Source organism: Erythranthe guttata, chromosome 5 (assembly GCF_056151865.1).
Source record: "Erythranthe guttata isolate IM_541 chromosome 5, IM_541, whole genome shotgun sequence".
Classification (NCBI taxonomy): Eukaryota; Viridiplantae; Streptophyta; class Magnoliopsida; order Lamiales; family Phrymaceae; genus Erythranthe; species Erythranthe guttata.
Genome location: NC_142537.1, coordinates 18,349,577 through 18,361,354, shown reverse-complemented (window position 1 = coordinate 18,361,354; position 11,778 = coordinate 18,349,577). Strand labels below are relative to the sequence as shown.

Here is an 11,778-nt window from a genome sequence, read left to right as displayed (position 1 = left end):
AACAACTGTCCGACACAAAACGAGAGTTAAGAAGTTGAAGTTTCTGATTTACGTAGCACAAAACTCTTCTTTTTTCATGGTGACACAATTCTTTATAAGAAAAAAAAAATCAATATACAAGAAATAAAATATGTGACAGAATAACATTTTGCAAGAAAAAATAATGAAAAGATTATGACCAACCAATCACAAATCAAACTAGTTCAATTATAACTAATGGCATGTTCTTTCAGCTAAGAAACCAGCAGAATCATCGACTTCAAGTCGTAAACAGGTACACCACTTTTTTTCCGATTAAGCAAAGTAAGATAGCATTAGCCACATGCATGAAAGAAAATTCGCACGAAATCCAACAAAATGTGAACTGCGAAACGAGCATGTAAGGTATTCATCATCATATACTGTGTAAATGACATCATAAAGAAATATCCTAATTACCGCTAATTACTTAATGAACATCTCATTACTACACATCACAAGGGGGGCTCGTCCAAATCCACGATAGCTTTTCTTCTTCGAGATAATCCTTCATGGCTGTCAAACAACTGAACTCGAGAAATCCCCTGCCAAATTACGGGACCATTTTTTTTTTTTTGTCAGATATTGATTAAATAACAAGATCAGTTTCAGCCAAGTGAATCGAAACATAACCAACATTACAGGAAATACTAGACACAATCCGACAAATTGAGCGAAACGAAATAAGGTCATGTTCAACGACATATTTTCACATACAAATCGCACATTTGCAATGCAATAAAAAGAACGAGTCAATTCAAAACTCTAGAAAAAAATTTGAAAGTAAACTGTATAATTTAGAGAGTCGCACAGTAGAAAATGTGGAGAGACTTGAAAAATGTGCATCAGAAGTAAGTCTCTCCACATTTTCTACTGTGTCACGCTCTAAATTATACACTTACTTTCAATTATTTCTTTAGATTTTGTTATTGCCATCGATCACGGGTTTTACGATTAATATCTATTACAGTAACATCAAGATAAGATTGTTTACAAACATTAACATATGCTTCAAATCCATTTAGGACGACTAAAATCAAACATACTCTATAACACAAATCCGACAATCGGGAAAGGTTATGAATCAAATAAAGTAACCGAATCGGCTACTCCAGAGCTCACACGATGAATTACTACAGATCAATGATCTATCTTCAGTTTTACAATTGTCTAATATTAATGGGGCATATCGATGCAGAATATAGGTAATTAACCTCGTATCTTTCCCGGAAAAAAATCGATACATACCTTTTAACTTTTACTGCTGATTTTGAGGATTGGGCGGAGGCGGCATTCCTGGCCTAGGTGGACCGAACATCTGAACTTGTCCACCAGGTGGGGGAGGGGGCATTCCAGGTCTTGGCGGCTGCTGTCCGGGTGGCGGACCACCGGGCATTCCAGGCCTAGGTGGACCACCAGGGGGCGGCGGCCCCCTCATCATTTGAGGTGGTGGCATCATTGGGGGTCTCTGTCCATACTGAGGTGGAGGAGCGAATTGACCCGGTGGAGGCATACCGGGCCTGAACTGCGGCGGCGGCTGCATTTGCATTCCAGGCCTAGGAGGGTACGCTCCGGGCGGAGGAGCACCAGACGGCGGTCTAACGATCTGAGGCTGTGGAGGGTAAGAGAGAGGCGGAACGGATATCTGAGGAGGCCGAGAGATTTGGGGCTGCATCATTCCCGGGGCGGGCCCACCGACGCCGCGTACGGGCCCGGAGAGGCCGGGCTGAGCCTGTGTGAGCGGGCCAGTGACGACGCCGCGTCCGGCGGCGCGTCCAATTCCAGGGCCGGGGACGGCGTTGGCGGAGGTGGTTTTGAGACGGGAGTCGTCGGGGGGAGGGGGACCTTCGACGGTGAGTGAAATGACTTCTTCGCCCCTGAGGAGGACGAGGCCGAGGGTGCGGCGGTCCTCGCGCTCCTCCTTGGAGCCTTTCGTCGGAGGTAGTTTACGGAACTCTTCGCAGTCGCCGAGGACGAGGTTCATGTGCCGGTCGAACGCCATGAATTTTCCGATAAGCTGACGGCCGTCTTGGATCGTCACCCGCATTCGGTAATTGATGTACTGCAGCATCTTTGAACTCTTCGACATCGACATCTTCGCGAGATCGCAGGCTCTTTCTCTCTCTAGGGTTTTGAGTTTAGAGTGAGAGAGAGAGAGGACTGGGGGTATTAGAAAAGTAGGGTTTTATGAAGAACAACGATTATACAGAAAGCGCACTTCGAAAACGCGACTTTAGCATGGAAAAAGAAAAGACGCATCGCCCTTTTATTTCGTCGAATATTAGAACTAGTGGCAAGTTCGAAAATATACCCCTCAGTCTAAAATCCCTTTGCAAAACCCTCGAAGAATATTCCGGCAATATGCCGGGAATGACGTCAGATGCCGGGGAATTCGGCTCCCTCTCCGTCGTTCCCCATTCAATGGACGCGCAAGCTGCAAGAGTTTACCCTCTGCGTACGCACAGCGCCACTCCCCCGTTCGCACGCCTCTCCATCTCATGGGCGCGTGGCAATACGCTCCGCGTTACGCTCCTGCAGTCCGATGATGCAGTATCGGAGCAGAGTGTAGGCGGAGAAGTGGTGGAAGTAAAACTCGCCGAAGCGGATGGAGGAGAAATCTCCGACGCGCAGTGGCGGAGGATTGCGTACGGCTCAGTTGCCCCTTTTGCTCTTCTTCAAAGCCGAAAGAGTTCGATCGACTCGTTTCACTATGAAAAAGATTGGTAGTTCATTCTAGCTCCCTTTTTAGTGCTTTGATTTTCTTTTCTTTTTCTTCCCTGAATTGAGCTAGTGTTGATTTTGAAATTGATGAAGTTTGAAAGAATGGTGTATTACAAGATTGGATTAACTTTGTGAGAATTGAGGATTCAGCTATTTTGGTTGGAATTTCATTGATTGACTTGTTGCTGCTGTGCACAGTAGATGCTTGTCTTAATGACCGATGATTACTAGTATTCAGTAGCTTATATTTATGGAATTTCTAGCATAAAAGTATTTGGAGGATGTTTGTTCTCTTGAGCTAGTCTCCAAGCGATGCTCTCTAGTTATATCCTTGTTATGAATAAGAAGTGCCGTATAGACAGCTTTGTTAAATTGGAAGTCGCTTGGGCTCCCTCTAAAGTCTAAATTGAGTAATCATAAATATAGTTACATTTTAGTTTCGGAGTTACCAAAAAGACCTAATAACTTGTGTTCGTGTTCGTGCAAAAGAACTGGTTTCACTTGTGTAATCTTAGTCACATGTCATGTACTACTACATTGTAACAGTTATCCCTTGTATTGTTGTGTATCTTTACGTTTCCCATGTCTAGCAAAAGTCTCGTATCTTTCTGGTTAATCCGTTAAATTCTATCTAACTGTTGTTCAGTTTTATTAAATTCCTTGTCGAAATACTGGACTTATTTTGTATAACTTAACAGGTGGGAACATGTAATGGACTACAGCAAGGAAATAAGTTCCCTTCTGGGTAATTCAAAGTCATCTGCTACTCCAATGATCGAAGATCCGAAAACAGTATTGAGGGTGAGTCTTGGTTTTCGGTAGATTTCTGCAATGTCGCTGCTTATCTAATATTTAGGATTCCTTAATCAACTGATGGTTACACACAAAAGCAGGCAGTTGAGGAGCCAACATCTGTGAAAGCTGCCTGGGAGCTGCTGGAAATGTTTTACGCAGATAAGCAATCTCAGACATGGATCCCTGAACGCCTTCTTGATTGGTTAGCTGTATGGACTTTTAATGTTTGACTTTCTTCCCTCACTTATCATTTTTTTATCCATTGGAAACAACAACGCTTGCTTTCTTCGACAGGATTTTGATTGTCTGTTCTCTGGAACTCAGCCAACAGTCCATTCGAAACTTGTCGCTTTCCAAAAAGAACTTGTCACTATACAGGTCTTTACTTGTTTATTTGTATTTTTATTTTTATTTTTATCTTTATGAAGAGGATACTTGTTTGTAGCGGGAGTCTGTGATGTGGGACTACAGTTCAAATTTGACATTTCATTTACCGGACCCATTTCTTTCTTGTTGAATTTTGTGCTGATATATCCGATGCTAAAACCATAGCTTCTGGATAAACAAAATTCTGAATGTATGTTTAACATCTGCCATATACACTATTTTAATGTGTTTATTTGGTTTGAAAATATGTATATCAGTGTACCTTTGTATTCTACATTAGTTGGTTGCTAGAAATGATGATATAGTGAAGTTTTCATTCTTAATATTCTCATGAGGATGCAAAGTTTTAATTTATTAGCTCTTTCTTGACAGTATATTAATTGCAGCTTTCAGTAAACTATTCAGTCTATTTATTTTCCTGCCATTTATTTTCTCTCTCCAGGCAGTTGAGAATCATCCTGAGTATTGGGAAGTTATATCATCAGCTTTAGCAATTGGCTGGCTTGATGTTGTTGTAAGTTCTATTTTATTGATGAAATGTCTTCTATTTTAAATTGAGAATATCTATATTGGCTTCTTGTATTTAAACTATTACTTGCAGGTAAAATTGCTGCGCTTGCATGGATCTTATATGTACGACCAGCTAGGAAGTCGTGAGGTTAGGGAGTTTATTATTATATTATATGCATTTTTCTAGAAATACTTTGATTTAGTACCTACTCATCTTAAATTAGGAATAACATCTGAATCATTTGCATCTATGTGAAACAGATAGAGAATGGACTTGTAGAAGCAGTTGCTCTTCTTATATCACAGATGCCACGTCTAAGGCCAGATCTACCAACAGAAAAGTTAGGAGAATGCTACAACACCAAACCCGAGTTTATGAAGGTACAACAGAGCCTTACTATTTTTTTATCTATTGAACAGTGAGCTGTGATTTTCTTGATACATTGTATTCGTCAGGCATGGGAGAAATGGAGAGGTCAAATTACTAAATTGGATTGTAGTGCATTCTGGCTTCAATGTGATCACCAGCAGACGAGAGTTGGACTGAAAAATATGCTTCAAATCATGTTGGGAAATGCTAGCCTTCTCTCCAATGTAACATGCCACTGGATGGAGCTTTACATATCCCACTTTTTGTACATCAGGCCTTTCACTGTGGTCAGTGCAACTTTCTTGATTAACTGTTTTTTCAGTATGTGTCTTTTTTTTTTTTTTTTTTTTTTAAATCTAGCCTATGTTAATTGGAAGACTAAATAAAGAGTGTTATTTATATTTAAAATAAGTATTCTATTGCAGGGTTTAGAAAGCATGTATAGCCTAGCTGAGAAATGCATGCATTTAAAACCAATTTCCAATCGCCATAAGTTGATGGGACTCGCGCTTGGGATTCTAGAAGAAAATACAGAGGTGAGGAATCTTAACCTTGGTTCAGCATTATTTACTTGCTGCCTTTCCATTCGGCTATTAATGACTAATCTTTTTGATAATTTAGGTAGTTCTAGCTGAATGCTCAAGATCATTTGGCCCCTGGTAAGAAAGCTTTCTTGTCTTATATTTTCTTTTTTTTCCTTTCATAGACTGCTAATTTGGTAAGTGAATAAACATAATTGTGAGAATAGAGATCCAAAATGACAGAATTGATATCACATGTAACGAGGAGTCTTTTTTTTTTGTGTGAAAAGGATGATAACCCATGCTGTAGAGCTGCTGACAGCTGGGAGCGCTCAAGCAGAAAATCTGTTGCATGAAGAGCAGTCTAAACTGGGAGGAATCTGCATAGAAGAGCTCCACCGACTGACTTATGCCCAAATTCTATCCTCTCATGCCTTGACATGGAATGTAAGAAGCCCCTGGATAATTTTCTTTTGGCATTAATGTTTATGTTGCTTATTTGTTTCTGCAACTTTTTGGGATTTGCCTAGATGATTACTTCTCGAAATGTGAACTGCATTTCTTATTGGTAACGCTTGCTTTGATTAACAATTGCATTTTGTTTCACTAATTTGGTGGTGGAAATTTTAAATAGCATGTGTGTATGTGTGAGGTTTCTGCCAATTTGGTTTCGGAAGCTTCAAATTTATTTTATGCAACTTTTGCCCATGTCATCTTTATTCTCTCCCGTGCATAGCGATTATAATTATTTTAGTCAATTTCACTTAATTCGTCAGTGGGCTATACAGTTTGACCTTTCTCAGCTATCCTGTATTCCTTCATTAAACTGCGTTATCTATTTTAATTATTATGGTCCTTCAGATTGCTCCTATATATCTGACATCATGTATGAAGCAAGGAATGGGCTTGTTGGAGAATTTACTGTACAATCAGCCCGTACAGCATCATCAAGTGTTACTAAAGGTAACTCAGCTCCAATTTTTTTTTTCTTTTTCGTTTAAATCTTGATATCTATATTTGCCATCAACATTCTTATCTTCTCTTTTAATCAGAGCATAGAAATTTGCCGTCTCAATGGACTTGATCGTGTTAGTGATGATATAATGAAGGTATGTTTTAGATAATAAACAATATCTCATGTACTGATATCCGTACTGCTTTTCTTCATTTTACGTGCTTTTATAATCAATCTTGGAATTCACTATTCATTTTGTTTCGAAATATGGCAATTTCTTTGAGTAGATTGCTGGAGTTCATTACTGGAAACATGGCAAGAAGGGTTCAGCTGTGTTCTGGCTTCAACAAGCTCAAGATGACGTTCGCCTAAACCGAATTGCCAAGCATTTATTTGATTTTGTTGGAAAATCAGTTTCTGATGAAAGTTTCAAGGTAATTTAATTGTGTTATTTATAACAAATGAATTTTTTTTTGTACATGCTAAATAAATAGACCAAGTAATTTGGGATTTTTCTGCAGCAATGGGAAGGAATGATTGAATTGCTGGGGACCGAATCAAAAACTGCTGGAGGTCTCGAGTTCTTGAAGAAGTATGAAATATCTCAATCATTCCATATAAAAACGTTCCATTAAGGAAAAATCACTGAATTTTCTTCCGTATATGCTTTCTGCACCATTTTCAGCCTTCTTTTATGTTCCTCAGGTACAGGGATTTCAGAAGATCCCTCCAACAAGTTCAGGACGGAATTACAACTGATAATGCTCGGAAAGCGGCAGAAGCCCTTATATCTGTATGTTTGATGCATTTACGATTATTTAAAAAAAAAAAAAACGGCCTTATAAATACGATAATTTGCCTTTTTATGCTTTTTTTTCAGCTCATGAGAAACCCTTCTACACCACAACAATTTTGGCTACCCCTCTTATACGACTCGGTAAACAATCTTTGCTTTGTTGATTTCTGCCATATTTAATACTCGACAAAATCAAGAAACAGCAGTAACTCAAACACTAGTGTTTAATTTATTTACCAACTGTTATATATTATTGCAGCTGAAATTGCTGAATTGGAAGGAAGGTCCGTTGCTCAACGTTTCCGAGACCAATATTTTATTGAATAAACTGCAAGAGCTATCATTAGCAAAACTACTTCCGGGGTTCGTTGCTTCTGATTTGCCATCCGATGCCTTGAAATCAGTGAGGTTAGCTCTTGCCACTAATCTCGGACGTGCTTTTCTCCTAGACTAATTTCCTGACAGCCTGTTTTTTTTGTACCTTAAAATCTATATTAATATTAATTAGTCCATATAATTGCCATTCTATTTAAACCCTGGTTTCTTTTTTATAATGAATTAGCAAAAAAAGAAAATGATTAGTAACTTCATTAAACATGGGCAGATCATGGAGTTTTGGGCCCTATTCATTTTATAATATCAATTAGGGCTTTTCATTGAGATTGGGCCTTTTAAAGTAAAATCATTAAATGACACACAAAAATAGGATAAATAACATTTAAACCCCCTAAGGTTTGAACTCTGTGCACATGACCATCTTGTACTTTAAGTATCAGCACATGGCTTCCCTATAGTTTGAGCTTTGTGCACACGACTCCCTTGTACTTTTAATATAAGCACATAACTCCCATGACCAGTCTAAGGTACTGTTTGCAAAAAAAAAGTAGAAATAGATTATGAGCTTTTTTTTGAACATAATCTGTTTTTAGGTGTTTGCAAAACAATCTTTTGCTTAATTCTAACTTAATTCTCGATCATTAACTTTTGATTTTAAATAAGCTTTTGCAAAAACCCCTTTTTAAGTCTCAATCAAAGAGTTAAAATGGGGCAACCACTGCACTTATTGACTGCAAATGAAACACATTACTGCTTGCAATTGATATTTGTGGTCCCTCAGTTTGATGCTTATATTATTAATTACTGTTTATTTGTTTTGATTGTTCACCTTCACCATAGTGATGGGAGGCTGGGAGCTATTGCCCACCCACCCCCACCCCCACCAAAAACTGTGGACAATATTAATTCTTTACCAAAACTATTATCATTTAATATAATATTTCAAATCATAATAATTAATCAAGTTCTAGTGACATTCGTAGATAGATAGCGTCTCTAATCTATTTTTTTGCCACCGCCCAAGTAGGGATGGGAAATGAGTTGAGCCGGTTCGATAAAAGCTCGAACTCGGGTATTTCGAGCTCGAGCCTGATTATAGTTGTTCAATTTCAAAATTTATTTTTTATTTAAATAATATTCGTAATAATAAAAATAATACTAAATCAATACATATGAAATTAATTATATATATATATATATATATATATATATATATATATATATATATTATTCTTATTTTTATAGTCATAAATAATTTATACTGATAAAATAAAGCAATATTAATATAAAAATTAGAAAAAAAAAATATAACAAAATGAGTTGAACTCAAGCTCGATGAATCCAGTGGAGCTTAGCATGGAAAATGAAAGCTCGTGCTCGAGCTCGCTAAATTGGACACAAGCATGAGCTTGAGCCTAGAAATTCTGGTGAGCTCGGCTCGTTCGCATCCCTACCGCAAATTTGAGAAATGTAGATGCTACATTTGATAAAATACACATCACCACCCATGAAGCACGTATGCACATCTGTGTTTGTGTTATTATGTATAAATATCAGATAACCCTTTCGCGGGTGTATCTCAGTGGATGTAGCATCCCGTAGAACGTGAGGAAAGAGTACTTATGTCTAAATATTTTTTAAGGGATTGATTTGAGATGTGTGAAAATGATTAACTAAATTTAGGAAAACAAAACGACGGTGTTTAAGGAAATATTCAATTAATTTAATTTGGGTAATTAGGTATAGGGTCGTTACAGGCACTCACATCACATGGGCCTGAGATTTGTATGTGTCTTTCGACTAGTCATAATTTATTTATTTATTTTTCTTAAACTACAATTTTTATTATCGGACAAATAGACTTCATAGGCCAATTGCATCCCAGCTGAAGACTTGCTGACAACTACTTCTTGTCCAGTTTCTATCATTTATCATCGATCTTGCATTTCCAACCAAGATTTTGAGGGTTGGATATTTCAAAATAAAAAATTAAATTAAAAAAAAACGTTTTTTTTTTCATTTTTTATTTATTTATTTTATTTCATTTATCAAGACAATAAAGAGAGTAATAATTAAGTGATTTTTGTCTTTTATAAAGTTGATGGCCACGAATCTTTTTGAGGTACTACTGCTACAAATGGGTGAGCCTTTCCCCCTTTTGAATGAATGATTTCTCAAAAGATTAATCCAATAATAGCTATAGATACTCATCAATCACCATCTCGAAATATAGATATATTCATAAGAGCATCTTTCATCGTAACCACTATTTTTTCACAAGATCCTATTTTTTGTGGTGAAAAAATGGGTTTATCTCCCACCCTTAGTACACCATTCTACAATTTCACTATTATTGGTGAAAAAACAGTGTATTTAGACTCCCACCAATTCCATCAAATTTTACAACAAATAATAAAATAATAAATATTTCACCATTTTCTTATTTATAGAGAATAACATTTGGTTTGGTCTCCCACGGTATTTCACCAAATATATCACAAAATTATAAATTTAAAGTTAATCGTAATTTTAGTCTATTTTAATTTAATAAATATTGATTATAGATCCGGTTATAAGTAATAATTTTATTAATTATATAATCTTAAAATTGTGATAAATTTCAAAAAAACTATTGAAACATGAATGAAAATCAACGTAAATTATTATAAATATAATAAAATCACACATAAACATAATTTCATCACTTAATGCATACAAATATTACAACAAAATTAATAAAAATAATTTTATAACTTAATGCTAACTAAGTAGTTTATGTATATTTCATTTATATAATTTGTCTTGTAATTTTTTTTGTGACATTATAATGTTATGTTTTAATTGTTTTCTGATAATAAATATATTTATTGTTTGAACATATAACTTATTAGAGCCAAACATATATTTATTTAATAATAATAATAATAATAATAATAATAATAATAATAATAATAATAATAATAATAATAATAATAATAATAATAATAATAATAATAATTATTATTATTATTATTATTATTATTATTATTATTATATTTTCTATGAATATATTTATATACTAATATACTAATATATTTATATATTATCATATTCATTAATTAACACTAATATATTTTCTATAAATATGTTTATAAATTGGTAATCACATGAAATTAGCTAATATAATAATTTTATATGCTAATTATAAAATGGTGTTAATTACACCAAATCCTATTTTAATTTTTATATTTGATAGAAAAAGTAGGATTTTGTGGTAAAAATGGTAAAATGGTGGAAGGGTGGGAGATGCAAATTTCTACACCAAAAAAAATGGTGAAAATATAGGATTTGGTAAATTGGTGATATAGGTTTTGACCACAATGGGAAACTAAAACCAAATCATCATAATTTTAGGTGTAATGACGATTTAGTGATTTAGGCCGGGAGATTAAAAACACCTAAATAAGATGTAAAAAATAGAAAATGGTGTAGGGTGGAAGATGCCCTAACGCTAGTGGGGCTGCTATAGTGCTATTCACATTTTTGTTTCTACGTTGTCTTCTTCCCCAGTCCTGGGTCTTGGTAGGGTTACACAAGGTAGCACAAAACCAAAACTTGATAAGACGTGTCCATACGTAAAGCAGCCCCACGAAAAACAACGTGGGAATATGAGGGCATCTCCTATGTATTGGGGAGGGGTGGGGTGGGGGGTGGGGCTGAAGTGTTTAATGAGTAGGGGTGAGGGCTGGGGTGAGGCTGGGGTGGGGGATTGGGGTGGCTGAGGGTGTCATTTGAGCCCTGGGCTCTCACTCTCCTAGCTCTGTTACACAGATACGCCTAATATGAGAAGTGTCCACGTGTCAGACACGTTTCCGACACGAAACGCCCAAATACGCGTATAATACGCTTGGGGGCCGTGTCAGTAATTATGAAATAATTGGACACGCGTATCCAAAATTGATACACGTGTCAAAGAGGAAAAACTATTCTCAGCCTTTTTTGAAAAGCCCAAAAGTCAAAACCTATTTTACCTTTTTTATTATAGCTAGGCTGTACCCTAGCCGTAATTTCTTTCTTTCTTTCTTGAAAACTTGAAACAGTATTTGAATAAATATATAATGTGAATTTTAAATTGTAAAAATAAATATTTTAATAATTTACAAATAGACCCCTATGTTTTCAATATTTACACGTATCCCCCATGTTCCCGTGTCCTACTTTTTTTTATTAAGAGTTTCCCGGTGTCCGTATCCATGTGTCGCCGTGTCCCCGTTCCCGTATCTGTGTAACCTAGTCTCCTAGGTCTCACATGACTTTCACGTATGACACTTTTCTTCCATTTTTTTTTCCACATTAATATTTTATTTTTTATTATTTTCTTTTGTTTTTT

The 11,778-nt window shown here is 36.1% G+C and overlaps 2 protein-coding genes across 4 annotated transcripts; one reads left to right on the top strand and one right to left on the bottom strand.

Annotated features, from left to right (window-relative positions):
- Positions 1 to 172: 172 nt before the first annotated feature.
- Positions 173 to 2,125, bottom strand: LOC105967136 (uncharacterized). Its single transcript, XM_012991714.2, has 2 exons — positions 1,267 to 2,125; positions 173 to 563 (listed from the first exon to the last, which is right to left on the bottom strand). Exon 1 carries the CDS (start codon positions 2,111 to 2,113, stop codon positions 1,277 to 1,279), a length of 837 nt encoding a protein of 278 aa, XP_012847168.2. The 5' UTR covers positions 2,114 to 2,125; the 3' UTR covers positions 173 to 563; positions 1,267 to 1,276.
- A 45-nt stretch (positions 2,126 to 2,170) lies between these two features.
- Positions 2,171 to 7,648, top strand: LOC105967135 (nuclear pore complex Nup85-like protein). Of its 3 annotated transcripts, none has more exons than XM_012991713.2 (18): positions 2,171 to 2,741; positions 3,438 to 3,540; positions 3,633 to 3,743; positions 3,829 to 3,912; positions 4,364 to 4,435; positions 4,523 to 4,579; positions 4,693 to 4,812; positions 4,888 to 5,088; positions 5,227 to 5,337; positions 5,423 to 5,460; positions 5,613 to 5,769; positions 6,184 to 6,285; positions 6,375 to 6,431; positions 6,565 to 6,711; positions 6,799 to 6,869; positions 6,983 to 7,070; positions 7,158 to 7,214; positions 7,333 to 7,648. In XM_012991713.2, exons 1-18 carry the CDS (start codon positions 2,206 to 2,208, stop codon positions 7,525 to 7,527), a joined length of 2,307 nt encoding a protein of 768 aa, XP_012847167.2. In that variant the 5' UTR covers positions 2,171 to 2,205; the 3' UTR covers positions 7,528 to 7,648. The 3 variants fall into 3 exon arrangements, with proteins under 3 accessions (XP_012847167.2, XP_088674291.1, XP_088674292.1); XM_088818165.1 differs by having other exon boundaries at positions 2,240 to 2,741; positions 3,630 to 3,743; XM_088818166.1 differs by lacking the exon at positions 4,364 to 4,435 and having other exon boundaries at positions 2,288 to 2,741; positions 3,630 to 3,743.
- The last annotated feature ends 4,130 nt before the right edge of the window (positions 7,649 to 11,778 follow it).

What these genes read in the sequence shown, in the direction of transcription:
- LOC105967136 (XM_012991714.2), bottom strand. Translation starts at nt 2,113, where the DNA reads ATGTCGATGTCGAAGAGTTCAAAGATGCTGCAGTACATCAATTACCGA.
- LOC105967135 (XM_012991713.2), top strand. Translation starts at nt 2,206, where the DNA reads ATGAAGAACAACGATTATACAGAAAGCGCACTTCGAAAACGCGACTTT. An exon ending in TTAGTGATGATATAATGAAG is followed by an intron (nt 6,432 to 6,564) that starts GTATGTTTTAGA and finishes TTCTTTGAGTAG; the next exon opens with ATTGCTGGAGTTCATTACTG. An exon ending in TACCCCTCTTATACGACTCG is followed by an intron (nt 7,215 to 7,332) that starts GTAAACAATCTT and finishes ATATTATTGCAG; the next exon opens with CTGAAATTGCTGAATTGGAA.